Source organism: Capricornis sumatraensis, chromosome 15 (assembly GCF_032405125.1).
Source record: "Capricornis sumatraensis isolate serow.1 chromosome 15, serow.2, whole genome shotgun sequence".
NCBI classification, from domain to species: domain Eukaryota; kingdom Metazoa; phylum Chordata; class Mammalia; order Artiodactyla; family Bovidae; genus Capricornis; species Capricornis sumatraensis.
In genome coordinates this window covers 42,355,718-42,381,811 of record NC_091083.1, presented here as the reverse complement: position 1 = coordinate 42,381,811, position 26,094 = coordinate 42,355,718, and the positions used below count along the sequence as shown (strand labels likewise).

Genomic DNA, 26,094 nt, shown 5'->3' with positions numbered 1-26,094 from the left:
GGGTCAGAGACTCTGCAGTACCCTAAACTAAGGCAACCTTAACTTAACAACTACTTTCCTGCAAGATCACATCCGGGGGCTTTATTCAGAGGGAAGATAATGAGACGAAGGTAGGCAGAAGGGACAGAAGAGTCTTTCTATACAGCGGGGAGCTGGACTACATCTCTGGACATGTGGTGGGAAGGGCAAGGACAAGGATGCATAGCTGAGAAGGAATGTTGGGAAACAGCCGAGAGACTTTATTGTGTGAAACACTGAGGCAGGTGCTTTTACCTGTAGACTAGGGAACGTCATCCCTGCCCAGTTCCCCACCCCGGCCGTGGCAGATGGACTTGTTTTCCCAGATACCTCATTGATTAGCATGCGACTGGCCATGGAGAGTCGGGTTTTTGGGGGGAAGTGGCTGGTGATCATGATTCGAAGACCAGCCTCAGAGAAAGAAAGCTGATGTGGGTAGGCTGACAGCAGCTCGTCTACCATGATCACTGATGCTTTGCGGTGGAAATTGGCTAGGAAAATTAAAAACATAAAATAAAGATAGCGTTGAGGCTAGGAGTAGAAAAGAGATGTTCATTCATCTTCCTTCCCTTCCTTATCTTTCTTGCTCCCTCCCTTTCTTTCTTCCCTCCTTTTCTTCTTTCTATCCATCCATCCGCCAACCCACAGACCCTCCCACCCATCCACTCATCCATCCATCCACCCACCCACCCGTCTGTCCAGGAAGAGTTGTGACTAAAATTTGAAGAAGAGTCAAAATCTGCTTTCCATGGGCTTATCCATGCTTCCTTTGAAATGACTTGAAACAGTTTGAGTCCTTCTCTGACGTAGTAAGAATGAGTGATAACATAAGAGAATTTTCCTTTCTCCTCAAAGGATTCTTTTCCTGCCACTAATATCTGGGGCATAGGAAAGACCCCAATTGTCTTTAGTAAACCTTTATGCCCTTTTCAAATGTCAAGAGTGTTCATGCTGCTGCTGCTGCTGCTAAGTCGCTTCAGTCGTGTCCGACTCTGTGCGACTCCATAGACGGCAGCCCGCCAGGCTCCTCCATCCATGGGATTCTCCAGGCAAGAACACTGGAGTGGGTTGCCATTTCCTTCTCCAATGCATGAAAGTGAAAAGTGAAAGGGAAGTCGCTCAGTCGTGTCCAACTCTTAGCGACCTCATGGACTGCAGCCCACCAGGCTCCTCCGTCCATGGGATTTTCCAGGCAAGAGTGCTGGAGTGGGGTGCCATTGCCTTCTCCGAGAGTGTTCATAGTGCGCTGTGAAAAGCTGCAGGGTTGGTGCTAGTCCAAGCAGAGGGCATGGTGGGGGATGCAGGGCTGACTGGGGTTTGGGGGGGGCACGGGCAGCTGGCCAGCTTATAGGGGCTCAAGTCCAGAGAGTGCTTAGGGATAATCCTGTGAAATGATCTGCTAGCAGGCCTGAAGAATACTTCCTCCACGGCCCAAGCTCTTCTGCGTGGATATTGCAATGAGAGGACGCAGCTCACGGGTCACAGCCTCACTCCTGTTCTCCAGGCCACTAAACCATGAAATGATCTCTGGAAACACTGCCTAATAGTAGGTAGCTCTCTTTGGTTCTCTAAGAGTATTCCTTTTATTGTTATAAACTGCCCTGCAGAGAAGAAACGAAATGAAATCCTTATGTGGGATAGCGCTGAATACTCACAAGTCTTTCATTAAACATGGGTATAATTAGTGAGAAATTAGTATAGTATAATTAGTGAGAAAACTACATCAAATAATTGATTTTCAAATTCTAACAATTACCCACAGATTTCAAACTGAGATATGTACTTGGAAATAACCTATAGATTTTTCTTTTTCTTTTTTTTCCTTCCCTGAAAAGGAAGGAAATGGGACTGAGAAGAAATAAACCCACACATTTCAATAGGAAAGTTAAAAAAAAAAGTTAAATGAAAAATGAAACACATACTAGGCAAAAGTAAATGATAATTTTCCATGTTCCTCTAAGAAAGAATATTATTAAGAGTATTGTATTATTTCTCTTTGAATAGCAACTGCTTACTAAGCATCTACTGAATATCAGAATTTGGGGGAATGATTGAGTGACTGACGCTTTCACACTTTTAGGGCTTCCCTGGTGCCTCAGACAGCAAAGAATCTGCCTGCAGTGCAGGAGACCCAGGTTTGATCTCTGGGTCAAGAAGATGCCCTGGAGGAGGGCATGGCAACCCACTCCAGTATCCTTGCCCAGAGAATTTCATGGACAGAGGAGGCTGGCGGGCTACAGTCCATGGGGTCACAAAGAGTCAGACACGACTGAGTGACTAACACTTTCACTTTCTTTTCTATGTTATCTTGCAGGTCGGAAACTGAGCTAATATAGCCTGAAAGTGAATTCAGATATAAATATACACGAATAACAACTATCATTAATGGAGTATTTTATATACTTTATCTCCTTAACTTGTTACACAAATTAGCCTCATTTTACAGAAGAGAAAATTGAGGCTCAGAGAGGTTAAGTAACTTGCTCCAAGGTCACACAGCCAGAATGGGAGGCAGTCAGCACCTTGACACCCCTGGCGTCTCCTTTACCATCCTCTGTGATCATACCATTCTCTGTTGTCAACCTCAGCACGTTTGGTCTAAGAACTTCCACCAGCTTCCAGAGGCTGCCCATCACCAGGATCAGCCTGTTCCCAGATGCAGCCAATGGGAGGGAGTGGGGCAGTGCTCCCCGGGGCAGGCACGCCCTGTGGGGGCTGGTGGCACCTGCTGCAGCCCCGCAGTGGGGGCATGGCCCCAGGGTTACCTCTCTTGAGTAGCACCACGGTTGCGTCGCAGTTGCCGCTGTCGTCCATTTCGGCGTTGTTGGCCAAGCCGTTGACCATGTTTCCGGCCCCCTTGGTCCTCCTCTCGAAGCACTGGTGTATGCAGGCGTTGTATCTGGACACGGCCGGGAGCAGAAAGTGCTCATCAGCACAGCAGTTCTTCCCTCCTGGGCTCCTGGCTCCCCAAAGCTCCCTCAGCCAGGACACGGGTGAGGGACCTGGTGCCTCAGGTTAATATGGTTACTATTTTATCATCCTGTTTTCCCCAGAATATTCAGCCCATTTCTCCAACTTGATATATGGTAAGTGAAAATAAAACCAACTTCAGACAGATAAATAGGGACACACTGCTTTCTCTGCAGTCTTTCATGTCAGTGGGGGAGCTCCGGGATTGAGTTCCCTTACTCATGATCTATGTATGGATGTAAGAGTTGGTCCATAAAGAAAGCTGAGCACTGAAGAATTGATGCTTTTGAACTGTGATGTTTGGGAAGACTCTTGAGAGTCCCTTGGACAGAAGAGATCCAACCAGTCCATCCTAAAGCAAATCAGTCCTGAATATTCATTGGAAGGACTGATGCTGAAGCTGAAACTCCAATACTTTGACCACCTGATGTGAAGAGCCGACTCATTGGAAAAGACCCTGATGCTGGAAAAGATTGAAGGTGGGAAGAGAAGGGAATGACAGAGGATGAGATGGTTGGATGGTATCACCGACTCAATGAACATGAGTTTGAGCAAGCTCTGGGAGATGGAGATGGACAGGAAAGCCTGGCGTCCTGCAGTCTATGGGGTCACAGAGTCAGACATGACTGAACTACTGAACAACAACTCGTGGTCTATGCATGGAAGGGCTGTGATGAGACTCAGAGGGATGAGCAAAGACTCCCTCCTCTGGGCCATGTCCCCAGGGCCTTTGCGGTCAGGGCCATGCTGGGTGGAGGAAGGTCAAGGTGTCATGTCCGTCTGTGCCGCTAGCGTCACAGTCCACGTGCACAGGTGGGCTGGCTGTCAAAGTCTCTGTCTGCCTTTGGTTTCCTGAAGTCACAAGCTGGGATCCTGGGAAAGTCTGTCACTGTTGTGCCGTAATTCCAGGTCTGTGGGGCTCTTGGCTTTATGACAAAATTCTGGGCTATGTTTCTTCAGAGTGACTAAGGGAAAGAATCAAAACACTGCGAGTTTCTCCCATGTGTGTTGGAAGGAAGGCTGCTTAGTCAAGTTCCTGGGATGCTCTGGCAGGTACTGTCCTGGTCCCTTTATCATTGGTATTAGAAGACTCCCATGGAGGAATCCTAGGAAACTCAGAGGCAAAGACAGCCACCGGGCAGCGTCTCCAGGGCACTGTGGCCCCCGCTGCTTTTTCCACTAAGAGACTTAAAGGTCTTGATGGCTCACTGACCATGGGACAACCCTCTGAGGGCTCCCACCAGCTTGGTCTCTGGCCTCCCACAGAATGGTACCCAAGCATTAGACTCTAAATCCAGCTCACGTGCCACTCAAGCTGTGTTCCCCCGCCTCTTCTTCATCCCTTTTCCTGCTACAGACACGAGGCCCCTTGGGGGTCCCTTCCCACTGCATCTTGTGTCTGTTTTTAGTGCAGCTCTGGGTGGTGGGCCTGCCATGGAGATACAGGTGGGGGATCCTCTATGGCTGGGCCCCTTCCTCTTCACCCTGGGAGCCTGTGGTGCTTCCTACAGGCCTGAGGGAGAAGAGAAAGCTAGTTTAGAGGGACAGTGGCAGCCATGGAAAGGGCAGTAGGCAGGCCCACTCTCAGGGTTTATAATCTCAGGGCTTGCAAGGAATAGAATGAGAACATGACTATTCTGCAACGTGATGAAATGATGGAGCCAGATATTGAGGATCGGCAGCTGCCAAGATACCAGAGAGATCCAGGCGTCTGTTGGTGTGACTCTCCACCACTCTGGACACAGTCTAACCTGAATGGGATCAACGACTGACAGGGAGGGGACACAGGGGCTGGAGGAACAGGTCACACTACCCTGCAGATGTAATCAACAACGTCCAAATTGTGGGAAACTCTGCAGAGCCATCAATCAGATTTCATTCAAGAATAAATTGCAAGGAAAAAAAAAGAGGGGGAATTTATAAACTCAAAGAGATCTAGAATATGGAGCGACCAAAAGTGATGAGTGGAATTTATTTGGATTCTGCTTTTTAAACTATTCATGACATTTATGAGACTGAAGGAACTGTAAAAAATGATATTTATGAGGCTGTTGAGATTTTGAACATTGGATACTGAAGAATTAGCATTCATTTTAGGTATGATCATGATAGTGTGGCTGGGTTAAAAATGAGTCTTTTTAGAGGCAAGTACTGACGTTTGGGTAGATGAATTGGTATGATGTCCGGGACTTTACGGGGCTTCCCAGGTGGTGCTAGTGGTAAAGAACCTGCCTACCAATGCAGGAGACATAAGAGATGTGGGTTCAATCCCTGGGTTGGGAAGGTCCCCTGGAGGAGGGCCTGGCAATCCACTCTAGTATTCCTGCCTGGAGAACCCAGGGACTGAGGAGCCTGGCGGGCTACCGTGCATAGGGTCATGAAGAGTCTGAGACGACTGAAAGGACTTAGCAGGCAAGCTGGGGATTCAGATCATGCGGAGGGAGTGACACAGCTGGCAGTGTGGGTGCGAGTCAATAGTCGGGGGACTCGTGGGGAGCACATGGGGTGCGCCATGCTATTCTGCTGACTGCGCTGCAGGCCAGCGCTCCTCATGGCAGGGTCTCCTCACCCTCCTAGAGGAGCTCCAGGGAGAGGCACTGTTTCTGTCATCCTGACTTAGAATCCACTTTTCCCCCCAGAAATACTGACTCTCCAGGGGGTTTGCTTTAAAAGCTCACAACTGTGTGTTGCGTACTTACTTGGATTTGGATAACAGGACACTAATACTATGCATTGCATCATCATGAGCACTTCCGTGGAACTGGATATCAGTTAATTAAGTTAACTATTCTATCACATCCCATTCTTACTAACAGCCTTTCAGGTAGGAAGCATCATTCCTTCTGTTCCTAGAAGCAAAAACTGAGATTCAAAATGCCGGAACCACCTGGCTCAGTTCTGCAGCCAGGGCTGCAAGGGAGGCACTTGATCTTAACGACAAGCCCATACTACCTCATCTGGGGACCAAATCCCAGTGAAATGACTCAGAAGGACAGAAATCAATCCTCGCCAAGGTCAGGGATGCTTCAGGCTCCCTTAAGGTTTCTACCTGTTGGGCCAAACCAGAATTGCTTTTTGACCTTCAGACAGAATGTTTAAAAGTCATTTTAAAGCCATCCATCCAGGAGGCAGCTGACAGTTCTAATACAGGATGTTTTCAACGGCTGCTGCTGTTTTATATTTTTAATTGAATGTTTTAAATTTTGTGCTTGCACCCCGAAGCTACTTTATTGTGAAGCATGCAATTTTATAAATCAGATTTTATAAAACCCAATCATTAAAGCCTCTGATTACTGAGGGGGATGGCAAAAGAGCAGAGATTTCAATTTAGAACTTGGGACCAGAATTTATGCAGAAAATTTCACGAGCGCAGTAGCTGCCTTTCCCCACTTTATTTGTATACTGCTGGTCTGAACAGCTGGGAAGTTGGTAATGCTGACACATCAGCAGAAACACACCTCATTAGCTTTCACATTGGACTTGGCATGGGGTAGGGAAATTGTTCAGTGTGTTTTCTTCATGTCCACATGCACTGCCTGCAACTCACAGATGTTACGATGGCTCAGTAGAGGGGTGTGGCAGTTATGGAGTGCATGCTAGCAAAATTCTTCAATCTTCCTTCTTTTTAGATAAAAAGAACTTTCTGAAGACCTCTTTATTCTGTACAGCCCTTAGTGAATTCAGTATGGGACATGCTTTCATCTAAATTCAGATTTAAAAACCCAAGATCCATGTTCAACTTATAGCAGACACTCAGTCAGTTCTTCTGGAATAATTGATGAATCCACCTTTTCAAAAGGGGAGATGAGAGCTCTTGACTCACTGGGATCTCAAAGCATCAAATGTTAAAAAAAAAAAAATGTGAAAGAAGACATGTATTGTTGAGGCTTCCTGACGGTGGCATGGATTCCCTGATAGTTTTGCTTTTTGAGAGAAAGAGAAATAAGTTGGCTACTCCTGTCTTTAAAGGCATTTCTTTGGAGTCTAGAAACTATGGCAAGCCTTTGGGCCAACTCGGCTTTTTTATGGGAGCTGATGTACTGGGGTGTGTGATTTGTGGGAAAAGCACCTGGTTTTGTCACCTTACTGTGATGTCAGTTACCATCAAGGCAGTTCCACATCAGGATAACTTTGGGTGAGGTTCTAGTCTCGAAATAGTCTTGTTCAGTCACAAGATCCAGATGCTGGGTGCACGCTGAACATAGACAGTTCCTGAGGTGAAAGCTCGGCATCATATTGGGTGGAATGGTGGCAGATGGCTCACAGCCTACCCCGACCATTGGTCAAGCCAGCTCCGGCCTTCACTATTCCTGTGACATCGGCCAATGGCCACACTGATTTCTCCCGACAGGGTTCTCAGCCACCAGAATTAATTTTTGTTGGGCCTCAACAGCAAAGAAAACTTGACGTGTCAGAGGCAGACTGCTGCTGGATGCATCCACATCAGCGATTCCTGGCAGCAGTCAGACAAAAGGAACTTTTGCCGACAAAGGTCCGTCTAGTCAAAATTATGATTTTCCCAGTAGTCATGTATGATGTGAGAGTTGGACTATAAAGAAAGCTGAGCACCGAAGAACTGATGCTTTTGAATTGTGGTGTTGGAGGAAAGTCTTGAGAGTCCCTTGGACTGCAAGGAGATCCAACCAGTCAATCCTAAAGGAAATCAGTCCTGAATATTCATTGGAAGGACTGATGCTGAAGCTGAAACTCCAATACTCTGGCCACCTGATTCAAAGAACTGACTCATTCAAAAAGACCCTGATGCTGGGAAAGATTGAAGGCAGGAGGAGAAGGAGACGATAGAGGATGGGATGGTTGGATGGCATCACCAACTCGATGGACATGAGTTTGAGCAAGCTCTGGGAGTTGGTGATGGACAGGGAGGCCTGGTGCGCTGCTGTCCCTGGGGTCGCAGAGAGTCAGACACGACTGAGCGACTGAACTGAACTGGCAGTGGTCTCCTGTCCTCCCCCTAGAGGGGGCGGTCACTCCTGCAGTCACATGCGCTGGGGGAGAGGATGGACTAATTTGAAGCAAATGCAATTGCTTCTGTGGGGCAGGTGCCTGCAGCACAGAGTATCTCTGCACTGTTTACAAGCTCCTCATCTCAACGGTCCTTGTCAAAAAAGAAGACCCAGCAGGTTTCTGACCACAGTGCTTACATCTTACATTAGAGCACGGGAAGCATTAACAACGTCACTCCTGCTACAGGTGGTAATCTGCCCAGACTCAACGGGGAAAAAGAATGCATGATCTGGCGGTCTAAAACATGTCCACAGGTAATTGACTCTCCTCTCTTGGAAAGGCAAGGAGTGAAGACCAGACTGACTCTTTTCTAATGAATAGAACATGGCAGAAGGGACTTGTGAGGCTGGATCATAGAAGGTGTTGCTGGGTCCTTCCTGCCCTCTCTTGAATCACCTGCTCCATGGGAAGCCAGCGATGGGGACACTGGAACAGTCCTAAGGAGAAGCCTATATGGGAAGTTTTGCCACCTTCCTTATTATGAAAGTGAACAAAGAAACAGTCAAAAACCAGGCTGCCAGGTCCTGAAGAGGGGCAAGGGCAATGCCCCTCTGTCCATCTCATCACATAACGTTGAGTGCAGGAAAGAGTTTGGGGAGAGAAACTGAGAAGGGATCTTACTTACTTCATGATGACAATGTAGATGAGATACATCAGCACGAGGACCAAAGACTCCCACCTGTGGACCAGCCAAGAATGGGTAGTTAACGGAAGCCACCAAGACACACGTGCCACACCCCAGACTCCCTTAGACGCCCGTGTGATGCGAACAACTAAACCTGCCAAGCACGGTAAGGATGAGGTAGGCATGAAAGCACACACAGTTCCTGATCTGTACACATGTCCTAGGCAGCACCCGGCTTTCGAGGACTTCTTCCTTCCTCCACTTGAAAGGAGAACGCTTCCTCTTCTCTGTTATTTGCTCACTCCAAAGAGTGTTTTGAACTCAGCAAGACTTCTGTCATATTGCTGAATATAAGACTCCATGTATTAAGTCTGACCACAGCTTAATCATTCACCAAAATAATTCAGATACAAACAGCAACCTGGAGGAATTGGCAGGAGCAACCAAGGGACTGTTCGCTACACTGGAGTAAGGCCTGTTAGATACAGTAGATACAGTGGGAGATGGAGACAGAGAAGGAGAGAGGGGAGGGAGGGAGAAGACAGACAGACAGACACACCCGGGTCAGGGAAGGTGCTGTCAGAAAAGATAAGAATGAATAAGTGGGAGAACGGTCAAGGGAAAAACAATGAAAGCTCTGGGATGTACCTTGAACTTTGGATATTTTGGACGCTTCCTCTAGTTTCTTTATTTTAGTATCTTCCAGTTAGAAAACAAGGAACCTGATTTCTAGGTTCCTCTTCAGGTATAGAATTTAACTAGTTAATTGAGAGCATCAGTTTTGCTTCAAGAAAAGGTTCATGAGGGATGGTGTATGGAGAAATTTCAGGTTATGGCTTCCCTGTGCTTTTCCAAGTTCCATGTCTAGAAACTGATCCAGGAGAAATATGTGGTCGAACATGAAAAGGATGCACACAGGCTCCGGCCGCAGTGCTGTTCTATAAGGATGCAGTGTTGGAAAGAAGCAGACAGTCAGCCGGCGAGGAGATGGGCTGTGAGTTACGGTGAGTCAGGCCTCGCCGTGGGCCACCACCCATGGGGCAAGAATGACTCTGCACATACTCTATGAGGCTATTATAGACACAGTGCTGGTGATGCTACCGAAAGAAGTCGGGGGTCCAAACCACCTAAAGTCTCCTGAAAGAGGCTAACGACTGACACAGACTTGCCAGGAACCTGCTCTCACTTCCTCCTATGCGGTTTTCACAAGCAAGGCCAGGGAGATGAGAAGGGGCTCCTTCTAAGACCAACAGATGGGAAACCACCTGTGAATCTCCTTGCTTCAGGTTTTCTGCACAAACGCAGCAGAAAGATTTCTGAGGTCAACTGCGATCATAACTCGTTGTCCTTATGGCAGCATGGTTACCAAAGAGCAGCAACACTGAGCAACGCTTAGGCACCTGCTGTTTGCCGAGAGTGAGTGCTGGTTGTGTTAACCGTGCCATGAGTTCAGGTGGCAATGCTTCTGCAAGCTTTCTTGTGCTGCACTGAGTCTCCAAGGACATGTGGGGACAATATCACCATTGCATATGGTAACCAGGTCCAGGTGGATCCCACGAGGAGGTTCTCCCTGGCCTCTGAGCTGAGATTCTCCCAGGCATCTTGATCCGTTTCAGCCCATTGATCACTGTTATTCAAAGAAGACTTCCTTCCTGTTTCTTATGGGTCAGTATACAGACCATGTGTCTTAGAGCAAGCTCTCCCAGCTGTCTCCCCCTCGCCCTCTTGGGCAGAGGAGAGAGAGCGGCAGAATACCTTAATACCCTGAAGAGCGTGTAACATTTATGGTCAATGTGATATGTCCCCCGACACCTTTAATTCTGAAATCACAGTGACAACCTAGGATGCAGAGGTGTCGCTCCTGCAAAGGGCTAGCACTCATTTTGCTGCAAATGAAGACAGCTGGGCTTTGTACATCTTTATTTTTACTTAAAAATGATAAACCTATCATTATTATTCACATATTCTTTTCCACATGGTTTACTACAGGACACTGAATATACTAGCTCCCTGTGCTGTATAGTAGGAACCTATTATTTGTACTTTTTTGCTACCTCATTCTTTTTTTTTTTTTTTGCTACCTCATTCTTAGCTTTAAATAATACCACGCAAGTCGCCTACCTGCAGCATCACAACTGTCTGAGACATTGTCTCAGAAAAAGTAGCTGTATTTTCACATCACTCTACTTCCACAGATCAAATATTTGAAACAGGGAACAAGAATGCACAACGCAATTTCTGTTTCCATTATAAACACAGCTGACATGCTCAGAACTCATCTTAAAAAAGGCAATTTGAACACTGACCCAAATGCAAATGTTCCCACATATTTAATTTGGGCAATATTTTTAATCTATCAGGAAATCACTGATTTTTCAGAGCTCCAAGTTTATCTTGAATGTTAGGCAGAACTTTAATAGGTTAAAGGTCATGGAAGTGCCACCACCTCTGGCTCCTGTGATATATATGGTATTCGGAATATGGCAATGTGGTCTGAACAACTGGAAAAGTTCATCAAATCTTGTCCCTGGCCTTGCCCATGGCTGACTGCAGAAAAGGACTGTTAAATTAGACACCATCTAATCTGGATGAAAGATCTGTCTCCAGAGGAAGTGCACTAGCCCAGTCCAAGGGAAATGGCCTCTGCTCCGTTAAAGCTGGTTTGTTTGTTGAGATGGACACAGGGTTCCCAAGAAGTGCTAGCCGTTCCAAGCTGCCCTGACATTTCCCTTTCTTTCCTAAACCCTGACTCTGGTCTTTAAGATACTATCTCTGCAACACAGCAAGGGGAACTTGGAAGGGGAAGAGAGGTACTTACCAGGAAACTTGTTCGTCATAAATGAACTGTGAAAAAGAAGATTAAAAAAAAGAGAAGATTAGACACACACATACATGCACACACATGCCTTATCACTGCACGTTATCTGCCCTCGGGGCTGGCTGTTGGGAACCAGGGCTGGTTTGGAGTCTGAAGCGTCCTTGGGCACTCCCCTCTCTGCAGGTTGAGTCCCTGGTCAGTGTCAGTGGAGGGAGGTCTGCTGGCAGACTGGGGTGGGCCTGGTTCCGAGAACAGAGCATCAGCCCATTTTCTGTCTGAGGGTGGAGTGAGAGGGAAGCCCAACCTTGTTATTTGTAAATTTTGGATCTGGAAGGCAAGGCAGAGCTTGGTGGGGGTGTCCAAACATTAACCACTTATGGGCCGCCTGGAAGCTGTCTGCATATCTCTGTGCCTTGTACAGTGCCTTCAAGCTCTTATGTAAGCACTTGGGTGACTAGGGACTCAGTATTTTCCAATCAGTCAACCTAGTCTTTCATTTCCTCAAAAGAACGTATTTTCAAAGAAAATTTTGCATCACAACTGGAAGTGGAGAATCAACACCGTGTGTGGAGAGAGAATAAAAATGCATGCAGTGAGGGCGGTGAAGACCCTGGGTGGATGGTTAGCTGCCCACGCCCTGGGCCATGGGCCTGCCGTATGTGAAGGGAGCTTATCAGGGTCAGAGGCAGTGGAGAACACACAGGGCCGCACAGAAGACCTCCTTCATCAGTTAGGACCCAAAGGAAATACACAACAGGACTGAATTTATTCAAGCCCTGGTCCATATATTAATAACATCTAAAATCGCTTCTCATTTTGGGGGGGAAAGTGGTCTAAGCTTGGCTCATTGATTTACACAGGGAACGGGGCTACAGAGAACATGCATTGTTTCCTGAGACTGCTCACTTAGCTGGAGAGTTGGTCCTAGAACCCAGCCCTGGCTCTTACTTTCTTCCATGGCACCGTATTTGCCCAGATGGCATGGTGTTGAAACCAAATGAATACCCTCCGTTTCATTCCAGCAGGAAGCTTTCTTTGCCTACACTCAGGACATGACTGATTTGGGCTCGAGCATCTCTGAGTGGCTTTCCATTGGGCGGGGGCCCACTGGAGTCTCTGAGGCAGAAGCATCCAGTACAGAGGGTGATCATGGCACTGAGATGGTTAACTTGGCTAACACTGGCATCATGCAGTCGCTGGCGATGATAACCACCACCAGTTGTGAGAGACACAGACAACCTCAAAGCCTAGCAGGTGCAGCTCAAAGGCTCATGAGAGGACCTCCCTCCAGTCACCCCGAAGGAGTAGAGAGAAGGATGAGGAGAAAGTGGCCACCTTTCTTGGTAACTCACTGTTCCCAACAAGACACTGAAAAAGACATTGATTCCATCAGGTTTTGTCCTTTTGTCATCTGTCATTATTGCATCCAACAGGCTGGCATTTGGATGAAGATGTCAAACCAGGACAGGAAAAAAGAAGTCAAGGAAACTTCCCTATGACCCAGGTTGGATGGTACAGAATCCATTCCAGTCGCTTTTATGTAATCATTAGCTTTCAAAAAATCCAAGAAATCATGGAACGGAACCTGTGATTGAAGTAGGAAAATGTTTTCTATTAATTGAAGTTAATTCAATATCAGTCTTGGGCAACAGGATAGAGCAATCAATTTGTAGCTACTTAAGAGAGCACAAGACACTGGTGAAGAGTTGATTAGATGACCAATTTAATGTGTGTCTCTGGGGAGGGCAGCCGACACTCCGTAATATGAAAGCAGCTCTAAGGAAGCCTTATTTTGTGACATATGACAGATGGGGGTAGGGCTCTATATGTTTTTTAGCTATTATCCTAATGATCATAGCAGTCAGAAAAACCAGAATGGGCTTAACTGTGCAAAGGAATCCAAAGTGAGAGCAGAATTTACAGGGAACACAATGTCAGAGAAATAGTGGGGCGCCCCACCCTTGGAGGCAAATGGTGTGGAGGGAGAGAGAAGCAGAAATTTCCAGACCACAGAGGCAATGGTGCTGCTGCCTGACCCTAAGAGCCCCAAGGACTAAGCCACCCTGTGGCCCACTTGAGAACACGGTCTGGGTTTGATCCCCCTTCCTCAAAAGGATTGGGTGGAAACACCAGGGGCCTCCAAAAAGAACAATACAATGGCTATAAGGGGCTAGCAATGAGGCCTTTGAGAGCATCTGAATGGAAAGAGGCTTGTCTGTGGAGAGGAAGACCTGCCTGTGGAGTCTGGCAGCGCCTGGAGGAGGCGGGTTGACTGATGGTCGCCCACACAGGACATCTGCCCTGTTCACGGAAAGGTCCTTCAAGGCAGCACATCTCCAGGGCATCCCGAGGGAGCATGGAGCCAGCCTGTCTCAAAACTTCCAATGCCGAGGACAGTGTTTCTCACTGGGTGCTGCTGATGGCTGGACGGAGTGAATTTCTTACTCCTTAAAGATTTTATTTCATTTAATTCTTCTAAGACAAGTGTTGCATATCCCTCTGTATTTTCATGTCCTCTGTGAGTAAAGCTGAAACTCCAGTACTTTGGCCGCCTCATGCGAAGAGTTGACTCACTGGAAAAGACTCTGATGCTGCGAGGGATTGGGGCCAGGAGAAGGGGACAACAGAGGATGAGATGGCTGGATGGCATCACTGACTCGATGGACGTGAGTTTGAGTGAACTCCGGGAGTTGGTGATGGACAGGGAGGCCTGGCGTGCTGCAGTTCATGGGGTCGCAAAGAGTCGGACAAGACTGAGCGACTGAACTGAACTGAACTGTGAGTTTAAAAGACTTCCCCAAATCTGAATTCACTCTCCTCTTCTGAAATGAGAAACGCGCCCCCAGTTCCAGCCGGCTCCCACTAGGTGGCGCCCAAGGTCCAGCCCCCCGCCTGGCCGCGCGGCCCCGGAGGGGAGGATGTGATGAAGGAGGACCATTCCCCTTCTGGGCTCCCGGACATCTGGGCAGAGGGCAAGCGCCTCTGGACAGACGGCCTTCCGCGGACGCCTGTGGCCAGCCCACCTCGGTCACGTTCGGGAGGCAGCTCCTTCCTGGGGCTCTGGGATGCTGACGGGCAGGTCCCTCATTTACACTCGCATGCGATCACTGGCCCTACCAGGGTAAGGGTAGAGCTGACCTGCAGCTGACCTGCCCTTTTTTCCTGGATGTTGCAGCGGAGTCTTCAGGAAGCAGTGACAATTTATTTTCTTGGGCTCCAAAATGACTGCCAACGGTGACTTGCAGCCATGAAATTAAAAGACTTACTCCTTGGACGAAAAGCTGTGACCAACCTAGACAGCGTATTGAAAAGCAGAGGCATCACTTTGCCAACAAAGGTCCGTATGGTCAAAGCTATAATTTTGCTAGTAATCACGTAGGGATGTGAGAGCTGGACAGTAAGGAAGCCTGAGCGCTGAAGAACTGAAGCTTTCAAATTGTTGTTCTGAGGAAGACTCTTGAGAGTCCCTTGGACTGCAGGAGATCAAACCAGTCAACTCTAAAGGAAATCAACTGAATATTCATTGGAAGGACCGAGGCTGAAGTTGAAGCTCCAATACTTAGGTCACCTGATGCGAAGAGCCAACTCACTGGGAAAGACCCTGATGCTGGAGGAGATTGAAAGCCAAAGGAGAAGGGAGTAGAAGATGAGATGGTTAGACAGCAACACTGACTCAGTGGACATGAATCTGAGCAAGTTCCAGGAGACAGTGAAAGACAAGGCTGGCGTGCTGCAGTCCGTGGGATCACATAGAATCCGACATGACTTAGCAACTGAACAACCACCACTTGGGGAAGTAGCTTTCTGTTCTCTGCTGGTTGTCTGAAACCAGGCCCACGATATCCCCTGTAACACATGTGGCCCCAGATTTGCTACACAGCTGGTCCTGCCCTTTGACCCACACGTGGTTCCTCCAGATCGACCTCAGGCTTTGCCCTAGGCTTTCCAGGTGTTCCAGGGACCAGCTAATCGGGAATCCACAGGAGTAAATCTGAAAAAAATCACTTGTCCTCCAGGCCTCTGGGAAATAGATGGGCTACCATGGAAACCAGCTTTTCAGTGTTGGCGTGTGGTCTAGAATTCTTCCCAGAGACAGGCTTCCATCAGATAGGCGACTCCCTGGATGACAGAGCATCCCAGAGACTCGAGATGGAACACCAGGGAATGGACTACCAGAGGTTGCAGGCCAGTGGGCTGGAGAGAGAGGCTGGGCTAGCCCCACACTGTGCGGCGGCCTCGGGTTGGCTGGTTATAGGCGGTAACCATGGCTGGGTGGCTGCCTTGCTGAAGCTGAGACCTTGTAGCTGGAATCGTAATTACTGGCACCATCAGAATTTTAAGCAGTGAAAGTAAAAGGAGAAAATCAACACCACCATTCTCTTTCAAGAGCCTGAAACCTTGAACATCCTCCCTGCTGGGAAGGGAAACTGCTCCCTGCAGATTCTCCCTCCCCAGCTACAGGTGCCCTCAGGAGATGTGCCATCTTGGAGGCCTGCCTTCCCAGGCTCTGGGGCCACGGGTGTGGGTGGGTCGCTTAGCTGAGGCCGTGGTGATTCCCTCTAAGAGGAGTCAGATGGGAAACACTGGAAAACAGCCGTGAGGCATGAATATGGTTTCCACTTGAAGAGTAAACAGGAATTCCCACGTGAGGATCTCCAGCGGGCTGACCTGATGGTGCGGGGGCTAAGGGAGGGTGGCAGGAACAGCTGGTGTAAAGGCAGGGCTTGCGCAGAGCCTGGGCAGGGATTAGGGGGACAGGGGGGCCCTTCGGTTTGTTTGTTTGGACGTTGTCCACATCCTTCCCCGTGACAGTCTTCTGGCTGCCACAGTCATTCCCGCTTTGCTGGGCCCTGAAATGGAACCGTGAGCATGAGGGTCTCAGGGTCCCCAAACTGGAGCGAGCGGAAGGGGATCAGTGGGGACAGGCCATGGAGGCCAGGGGCCAGAGGACAGTCGTCCCTGTGGGTGCCCGGTGTTCCTCCTCTCACAGAGGGGAGAGAGATGATTTCTGGACCACTGAAGATGAGCCATCTTAATGAAAGACTCCCAGGAGAGGGAGGCTGACGTTCAGTCTCCGGGTAAAGAGGTGTTTCGGGCGCTTCTGTAGAGGCAGATGCATGTTAGGTGCAGCAAAATCAGACTCTATGAGGCAGGTTTTGTTGGATGAAAAGCCCGAATTCTTTGCTGGGCTGATATAGTTGTGCATCTTCTTTTCTTGCCCTGGGAGACCTGAGTGAGGGGTAGCTACCTCACCTCGGGGAAATCCTTGGATTTCTAGAGCCTCGGTGTTACCGTCTGTAAAATGGGACTCCTACCACAGCAGCTTGAGAGGTCATGAGCATTGAACTAGGGAACTTTCATCGTCAGGCCCAGTGCTGTACTCAGTCCTGTGGAGTATGGAGCCTGTGCTTGTTAAAAGGGTGAGAATGTGGGTATACTTCCCATGGAAGGGTTTGCTCTCTACATCCATGCTATCCAGATGACAGGTGCTAGCCACACGTGGCCACATGCACTGAAATTAATGAAATAAGGTTCGGTTCCATGGTCTCACTAGCTGGCTGTCAAAAGCTCAATGGCTCAATGGGAAAAGAATGTGAAAAAGAATAGATACATGTATATGTATAACTGAATCACTTTGCTGTACACCTGAAACTGACACGACGTTGTAAATCAACTACACCCCAGCATAAAAGAAAACTGAAAAAAACGACCCCAAAGGCTCACCTGCCTCGTGGCTGCCATATGGGACAGTGCCCTCTAGGCTGTGGCTGGGTCAGCTCACCTGTCTCTCTTTGTCCCCATGGAATCTCCTTCAGAGTTGGGGCCTGCATTGAGTCGGGGGGAGCGTTACCTCAGATAAGCTCTTTCTGCTCTGCCAGCACTCAGATTGCCCCTGGGGCCCCCCAACTGCTAATGGCCCATCTGGCCCTTCTCCAGGAGGGCAGCACCCCCCAGGCTGTATTTGGGAACCTCGATAAGTTATCTGGAGCCTGTCTCATGGGGCTCGCCACATTCCCCAGCTACCCCCACCATAGCCAAGCTTCCCTTCTCCTGATGCTCAAAATCCCTGATCTTGAAGCAGAGATGAAGGGTAAAAATAAAGCATTCCTTTTAGGGCAGCTGTTAGACTGATGATGAAATGAATCATTTGCATTTATGTAAATTACATGATTATGTAAATTACAGTAACATTTCAATAAAGGAAACTATCTGGCCTGCTGGGATTTGGAGAAAGCAGACAAGGAGGCCAGAACTCCCACAGTCAGTTGGGGGTGGGTCCTTGGTGTGAGAGAGAGGCAGCCAGAGGGACTGTGAGGGTCTGCGGACTATCCTTCAGGTGGACGGGCATGTCGTCAGGTATGGGACAGCAGCCGGGACTCTCTCAGGACCTCAACGGTGACATCTCTCTTGCAGAGAGAGACCCAAGTCATGGGGGGAGCCTCCCGGGCCACATCCGGCTTCTCCAGGGCCGATGCGTCCCTGACAAGCGTCCCCAGGACTAAAGGGGGCACCTGACGGGGCAGGAGAAGGCCACTGAGTGACTCACGCTATATGCTTCAGAGGAGGCGGGCTTGAACATCAGCAACATAGAAACAAACTAGAAAACAGCAGAGAGCAAAGGCTCGGTGCATCCCAGACACCGAAAGGAGCCCCTTGTCTCTAAGCTAACTGTTTGAAGCTCTGCTGGCTTCAGGACATCCCTGCTGTGTTTTTGCTTTTGGGCCCGGCCTCTGCATCAGCCTCCAGGCCAGCTGTCAAGCAGTCCAGTCCACCCTATCAGCTCTCCCTGGCCCAGGGGCCCTAAGTCTGTCAGAGAAGTCGACTTTCCCAGTGCTTCAGATCCCCAGCACTTATGGATCGTCCTCAGGGCTGCTCTGCCTGAGCAAGTGTATTTAGAGGCAGCATCTGGTCCCTCTTTGTTGGGACTTGCCCTCCAGGTGAACGAGCTCTTCGTTGTGGCACCTTGGAGGCCCATCTTCTGAATATTTCAGAACCATAAAAAGGGGAGAGAGTAAAAAGAACAAACCCAAAGAGTTTAATTATTAGGCTGGTTGGTAATTCTTTCTGGGTAGGAGGAGAGCTTCGAAGTACAGGACTTTTCAGTGCCCATTGCAGGGTCCAATGGGAAAGCTTTGTGTTATGCAAGGAACCCCTACCCCCTGCCCCGCCGCCAAAAAAAAAAAAAGTGACCGTGTTACCATGACACTAGGGGAAACCTAGAAGGAGGAGACTAGGAAACCTTGACAGAAAGATACAGCGTGTGGAGCAGAAGCCTGGGGCTGGCGCATGGAAGGGGTCTGGGGACACTGAGAAACCTCCTTTGCCAAGTGCTGCTCTTCGGGTATTAGATTGTTTTGCTCCTCACGCTGTTTTAAAGTCTCACGTGAAAAGGTCTCCAACAACAAACAGCTGTCAAAATCCAGACCACCAAGATGCCACGATGCCTCCCTTTTCCGGCTCTCCAAGTGTGTTTGGAGAGGACACCTGCCCCGCAGCAGGTGAACGTCTGAGGAAATAGTATCCGACTGTCTCTGAGATTGAGTTTCTGCATGTGCAGTGGGTGCTGCTGGCATCAGAATCATGATGGAAGATCCTGGTTGAACTGAACTTTCCTGGGTCCAAACCCAGGCCCTATCGGATTAAAAACCTCTGGGTTGCATGTTTCCGGGAGGCACGCGCGGCATGTCAGTGCTGCTGAATTTGGAGAGACACCATTTAAGTCAAAAGAAGCAGGACCAAACCCCCAGGACTCAGATGTTCTCTTTTCCATACCTCCTAACAGTGGAGAAATGTAATTTTCCTCAAGATCATAGAAATCTAGGCTCGATGTCGGCTCGGTAAATACCCAGTCCAGCCTCTAGGTCATAGCACAGAATCACTTGCTATTGACTGGCACCATAGGAGGCAACACAGAGTCGCCAGCGCCCCATGCCCAGCTGGCTCAGCTCTGATTCATCCACAGTAGGTGACTGCTTTGCTCAAAGACCCTGCTCGCATGAGCGTCACCCAAAGCCCAAGGAAGCAAAATTGCCTCACTTCTTCACAAGTCATTAGCGACGATATATTTGTTCTGTCTCAAACACGTCCAGATACACTTAACAGAAGACAAGTTATTTCACACACAGTTCCAGGAGGCGTCTATGTGAAAACAGAGTGAAGCTGAGTCCACAAGTCTTCTGACAGGTGTGGACATCACAGAGTCCTTGCTCCGGGGGTGGGGTGGGTCTTGGGCTTCTTGTCTCTAGTGGGGGTGGGTGGGCATCTCTCTAGAATTCAACAAAGTGGAGAACTGCTTTCATTACCACCACCCCCCCCCCAATACATCTCTTGAAAAAAATGACTTTCACAAATCATCCTAAAATACCTTGACAGCAGAAGAGCTGAGCACATGTGATCTATACCAGGTGGGACATTGCAGGACAGAGCTCCTGCAAAGCACGTTCCAGCAGTCTGGGTTGGGTGAACGGAGGCCTCTAGATCCGGGGTGATTGAGCCTCTTCCACGGGTACAAGAACACAGAGCTCATGGGTGTCCTCAAGTCTGCTGACTGGGAATTATACAGATGGAGTGTGTGTTCATCCCAGTGCGGGCGTCTGAGCCCTGCTCCTCCTTGGGGCTGGTCTCCACTCTCCTGATCACCTGTCACCCTTGGAATGTGGGGGCTGTGGTTGTAAACCAAGATCTTTGCTGTAGGATTTGCTATTGACTGAAGTACCCACCTGATTCCTTGGGCAAAATCTTGGATTAAATGTCACTTTTGACTTATTTGCATGTGTGTATGTGTTGGTCACTAGTTGTGTCCAACTTTGTGACCCCATGGACTGTAGCCTGCCAGTCTCCTCTGTCCGTGGAATTATCCAGGCAAGAACACTGGAGTGGGTTGCCATTCCCTTCTCCAGGGGATCTTCCTGACACAAGGATTGAACCCCGGTCTCCTGCATTGCAGGTAGCTTCTTTATTGTCTGAGCCACCAGGGAAGCCCTTATTTGCATAAATATTTACAATGAAATACTATACAGGTAAAGTGCTTTGTAAACAGGTAAGTAAATCCTTGAGCGGATCTATTCCTGTCCGGTAGGTGTGAAAACTAAGACCTGGAGAGACTGATTCCTCTAAGGTCAGGAGAGTGAGAGAGAGAAGGACCGGGAGTCAGATCTCCCACCCTCATCAGCGTTCTTTCTGCTTTGCCGCCCTTCTATTCCTGGATGGCTCAGCCTGGGTTTGTCCCCCCAGGAGACCTGGAGCCACTGCTCATTAAACAAAGGACTGGCATTTGCAGGTGTTCTTTGCAGAGACAGCATCTGCACGGCTCTGAGGACTGATGGCGGTGGTGAGTAGGGGGTGGCTGACAGTGATGCTACTTGCTACATCACTCTGCAATGAGCTCTGTCAGTTCGGGCCAGAGATGCAAAGAGCCTCAAGTAAGAGGGGCTACAGGGGGCACACTGCAGATATCTTCACAAAGTGAAAATCCACAGGACAACGAAGCCAATGCCTATGGTGGGAACTGGGGGAAGATCTGTTTAATATCCTTCCCAGGCTAGGTGGCTAGGATGGGAGTAGGGGGCTGGAATACAGGAGGAGGTCCAGCTTTGGGGAACTCATTCTATGTGTAGAGACACTTGGACCTGGGACAGGACGGTGTCCAGTAGAGACACCCACCACTAAGGACACAGTGTGGGGTGTCCCCATGAAGGTGGGAATGGCCACAGGGAGTGTGGGACAGGAAGGATGAGGAAGGGAGGTCTATACCCGGGGACACTGAAGTGAGTTACAGCAGAGCCCATGAGGAAGGTGAGAGTAAAGGGTCCTGAGAATCCCAGGAAAGCAGCAGGGGACGCTCATGGAGCCAGGTGAGCAGAGCCACCTCCTGTTCTGAGCACCGGAACCACTGGGCTGGGTTCTGGGTGACCAGAGCAGCTGCCTCTATGCACCTGTTCCATCTGGAGGAGTCCCAAGTTGCCCCGAGCTGAGAAGGGTGATCGGGAGAGAAGAGGCGAGGTACCCGGCACACACTTACCACGATGAGCGCGACCACGGACAGCGTGTAGTAAATGGAGTCCCTCAGCAGGCACCAGGAGGAGAGAGCCACGACCTGGGGGGAAGGGGCGGCAGGTGAGAAACAGGACACGGACCACGCGAGGGACACAGCCCGGCTCCGGCGTTACAGCCAGTGACGGCCCAGACAGAGCTCAGCGCTTCTCTCTCTGCCCTAGGCCCAGCCCATTGCCAGTTGGCAGGAATTCACTGAAGGTCTCAGGCACAGTAGTCTGGTCTCCCGAAAATCAGGTGCCAAGATGGGTTTGAACCTGCCAGGACTTCATTATAGGGAGATGCCCAGGAGAGAAGACAGGGAGGGAACTGGGGAAAGGGGAGGGCTGCCCAGCTGTTACTCTGATCTGGCCCCCAAAGGAGAGGCAAGGCTGGGTTAGACAGACTATCTGAGGAAGGTTCTGTAAAACCAGGTCGAGGTCTCCCAGGAATCTGCCAGCCTTGGTATCCTTGATCCCAAGGAGAGGGGAGGAGCCTCCTGACTTGCTGTCCCTGCCAGCACTCTGCCCAGAGCTGGGCATGCCCTTCTGAAGGCCCCCAGCCTCTTCTCTCATCTCTGTGATATGCCTGGCCTTGTTGGCACTTGACTTCTGGCTTAATCAGAATTTTTAAAAGATTGATTTGCCTATTGATGTGGAGAAAATGCTATCTTAGAGGTGGTGGCTCTGCTGAGACCAGTGGACACTTTGCTGGAGGCTAAGCAGCCTTGGCCTCCTGTGTGTGGACTTCCTGCTGGTGAAGGAGACCCCTGGCACCGAAGGAGGGGAGGGGATGGGCAGGGCATTGTGGGTGGAGGGGCCCTGTTCTGGAGGAGAGTGCTCTCCCCTGGGTAAGTCCTTCAGAGTCTTTCATGGAGGGAAACCTGGTATTTTCCCTGTGTTTTGCAAAGCAGGTCCATTTTTGCAGACTCTTTGCAAAAGGAGCCCAGGAGAGTCCTAGGTCAGAGGTGCCTCCTAGGGGGTCATTCTCCCTCCCTCCCACCTCCCCAGGAAAGTGTCAGCCACCCCATGGCCACAGGACTCACCTAGCTGCCTTTGCCCTTGCCTCATAAGCGGAAAAGGACAAAGCCAATGCTACTCTGAGCTACGATAACAACAGGGAGTAAAGACAATTTGAAAAGGGATTCCAGGGACACCACCTTTGGTGTCTCTTCCTTCCTGGATGACTGGGTCCAATTGTAAAGAAAAGATCAGGGCAAAGCCAAACCAGAGAAGGTATTCTGGATTCAAATAACATGAAAGGTATGGCTTAAATAGAACTAAAAATGAATAACGAGGGCAGCCTCTTTCTGTTAACACACTCTTCCACCACTGTAGGGACACTGAGTATTTTCTGCGCTAATTTTGCCTTGCTTGGTTTGGTATTTGCAGATCCAAGTTACAGATGAAGGGCTTGTCAAGAAAAGGACTTGGGCCACAAGAATCACTTTAGAACAGAGAGTCCTCTCCAGCCTTTTATCATCTCTCCTTGGACTGTTTCCTCTGAGAGCTTGTGGCCACCACTCACCATCTACGAAAGAGGACAAATTGGACTAGATTGTTCACGTTCCATCAGGTCATAAAAGGTGGTGAATATTTTAAAATTTATTATAATTAAGCAAATGGACTTAGAACGCGTGGCAAGTATCAACTCTGAATTTTCTTAAAAATCCCTTGGATTTCTAGTTAAAGATAGGTGGACTGAACATCCCAGTCCCACTGCTGTTTCTTGTTGTACTATAACAGGGTTACAGCAAAGGGATTTTTTTTTTTTAAACAAGACATAAACCTAGGAGAGAAAGAGACTAGAAGAATTGATCAGAGCAACAAAAGTTCGGAGGCTGGAAAGCAGAACAATTGAACAATCAAAGTCTTTCAGCTGGCAGTGGGCCAAGCTCTAGAAGTGGTGGTAAAGGCAGCCTGAAAACGGGATGACTGCAAGACTGTTGCAGAAATTTAATACTATTACAACAGTGTTAATCAACTATCCTTCCATATAAAATTAAAAAAAATTTTTTTAATAATTTAACTGCAAACTTCTTCCCTCACTTCAAATAGACCAGTGACTGGACATCCCCCACCTTATCTGAGACAGGGGAACTGGCATTTACAGAAGAGAAGTTTCAGAAACAGAAGAGAGGAAATGATTGAACAAATAATTAGAGAAAAGCTCTCAGATGTTAAGGACTTCCATTTTTCTGACACAAAGGACAAAAAGATGCACACCAAGGCACGTCATTGTGAGTATTCTGACTACTGGAACCATAAGAGAGTCCTAGAAGTCACTGGAGAGAGAAAAATAGGATGGTATACGAAGAATAACATTTTATTTCTCAGCCAGAGAGCTGAGAGCTAGAAGACAATGGAGGAGTGACTTTGAAATTAGAAAGGAAAATGATTTCAACCTGGAATTCTACACCTGACCAAATTGCTCATTCAGTGTGAGAGGAGAATAAAAATAAAAGTTCAGTTATCTCAAAAAATTGACTTCCTACGTATCCTTTTCCAAAAAGCTGCTAGAAGATTGCTCCACTAAAATCAGGGAGTAAAGCACTTGTTGCATAGAATGTTGGCAAAATAAATCCTCACATCAAACAAGAAAAATCTATTGTAATAAGGAAAGATCTCCAGAATGGTGGTGAAAGAAGATTCTAGAGAGATGGTAAGAGGTGATTCTCCCACAGAGATGTTATGGGGAGGGAGGTGGGAGGGGGGTTCATGTTTGGGAACACATGTAAGAATAAAATAAATAAATAAATAAATAAAGTACAAAAAAAAAGAAAGAAAGAAACTTTTGCAGCTGGTCAGAAGACACAGCAGAAATGACACCAGGAGGACAAAATCAATGGGATATCTTACGGTTCCGGACCCACAGGAAGGAGACTGGACAGCGCCGGGGACAGAGCCCTGCTGCCTAGAACAACAGCAACAGAGACAGCCGTACACCACGGGGAAAGCGCAGAGTGGTGCAGGGAAGGAAGACGAATCGTTGCCTGGTATTGGCTGAGCTATGAACAGTCGTCACACAGTCATAATAAATGCAGTACAGACTGCTGTCTAAGTAAATTAATGGTGTACGTGTTTGGTGAGGATGGAGGGCTGGGCATTTGGAGTGAGCAGGGCTGAGCGCCGAAGAATTGATGCTTTTGAACTGTGGTGTTGGAGTAGACTCTTGAGAGTCCCTTGGACTGCAAGGAGATCCAACCAGTCCATTCTAAAGGAGATCAGTCCTGGGTGTTCTTTGGAAGGAATGATGCTAAAGCTGAAACTCCAGTACTTTGGCCACCTCATGCAAAGAGCTGACTCATTGGAAAAGACCCTGATGCTGGGAGGGATTGGGGGCAGGAGGAGAAGCGACAGAGGATGAGATAGCTGGATGGCATCACTGACTCGATGGATGTGAGTCTGAGTGAACTCCGGGAGTTGGTGATGGACAGGGAGGCCTGGTGTGCTGCGATTCATGGGGTCGCAAAGAGTCGGACACGACTGAGCGACTGAACTGAACTGAACTGAACTGAGGGCTGAAAAAGACCTTAACCCTCCTCCTCCACACTGTAAAGCCTTGGAGAACACTTGAAACTGAAAGGTCGAGTCACTGCTCTAGAAGCACCTGATCTGGAGACACAGAGTGAGGATTAGGAACAACCAAACCAGTGGAACGCAGTTGTCTCTGAAGGGTGGCAGGTTGGCACTGGGGGGATAGGAGGAAGCCACCTGGAACTGGTTGCCTCTTTAAGCTCTGTGTGTATAACTTTAATGAAAATAAAAACGAAAATAAAAGTGAGAAAGTGTAATGCAAGTTATCCATTTAGATTTACTGCTCTAAGAAACACACATCCCATTAGGTCTAAATGTCAGATTTGCCTGGGTACTGACCTACTGTATCTCTTTATAAATAGAAGAGTTTTTAATGTATAGACCATCTCCACGTTTCAGCTCTAGGTTCAAAGCCTACAATTACCAAAACCAATTAAAAATTTTTTATTTATTAAATTAAAAAAATGAGATATACTTGATTTACAATGTTTCAGGTATACAGTGAAGTGATTCAGTTATATATATATACACATATATATATTTTTTCAGATTCTTTTTCATTACAGGTTATTACAAGATATTGAATGTAGTTCCCTGTGCTACACAGTAGGTCCTTGTTACCTGTGTCACACAAATAGTGTGTATATGTTAATCTCAAATTCCTAATTTATCCCTCCCCCATCCCCTTTCCCCTTTGGTAACTGCAAGTTTGTTTCCTATGTCTGTGAGTCTATTTTGGCAAAACCAATTTTCTTTCTGTAGAAGCAATGAACTGGAGGACAAGAAAGAAGTCAAACCAGAGAAGAATGATTCCCCACAGTCTCGAGGGCATTAAAGCACCCTTGATTCTGCAGCATCTACAGTGAAAGCTGTGATCATGACCTGGTGTCCTCTACTTTCCTCTTCTGTGACCACTACTCACCACAATAAGAAAGACTTCTCTGACACCTCCTGCAAACAAGAGGGCCCAGAAGGTTTATTTCATTCAGTCCTACAGCAACCAATAAGGTGGGCACTGCCACCCTCACTGGCTGGCAGTGTGGGCATGGCCAAGTTGAAGTCTTGAACAC

At 48.3% G+C, this 26,094-nt stretch overlaps 1 protein-coding gene across 1 annotated transcript in view; it reads right to left on the bottom strand.

Moving 5' to 3' along the window:
• SLC24A3 (solute carrier family 24 member 3) overlaps nucleotides 1-26,094 on the bottom strand; it is a 424,483-nt gene that overhangs the window by 22,298 nt on the left and 376,091 nt on the right. Inside the window, exons 7-11 of the mRNA XM_068987406.1 lie at nucleotides 21,478-21,552; nucleotides 11,457-11,482; nucleotides 8,639-8,692; nucleotides 2,784-2,917; nucleotides 349-509 (exon numbers count right to left, since the gene is read on the bottom strand). Coding sequence (XP_068843507.1) covers nucleotides 349-509; nucleotides 2,784-2,917; nucleotides 8,639-8,692; nucleotides 11,457-11,482; nucleotides 21,478-21,552 — 450 coding nt within the window. The remainder of the gene's footprint in view (nucleotides 1-348; nucleotides 510-2,783; nucleotides 2,918-8,638; nucleotides 8,693-11,456; nucleotides 11,483-21,477; nucleotides 21,553-26,094) is intronic.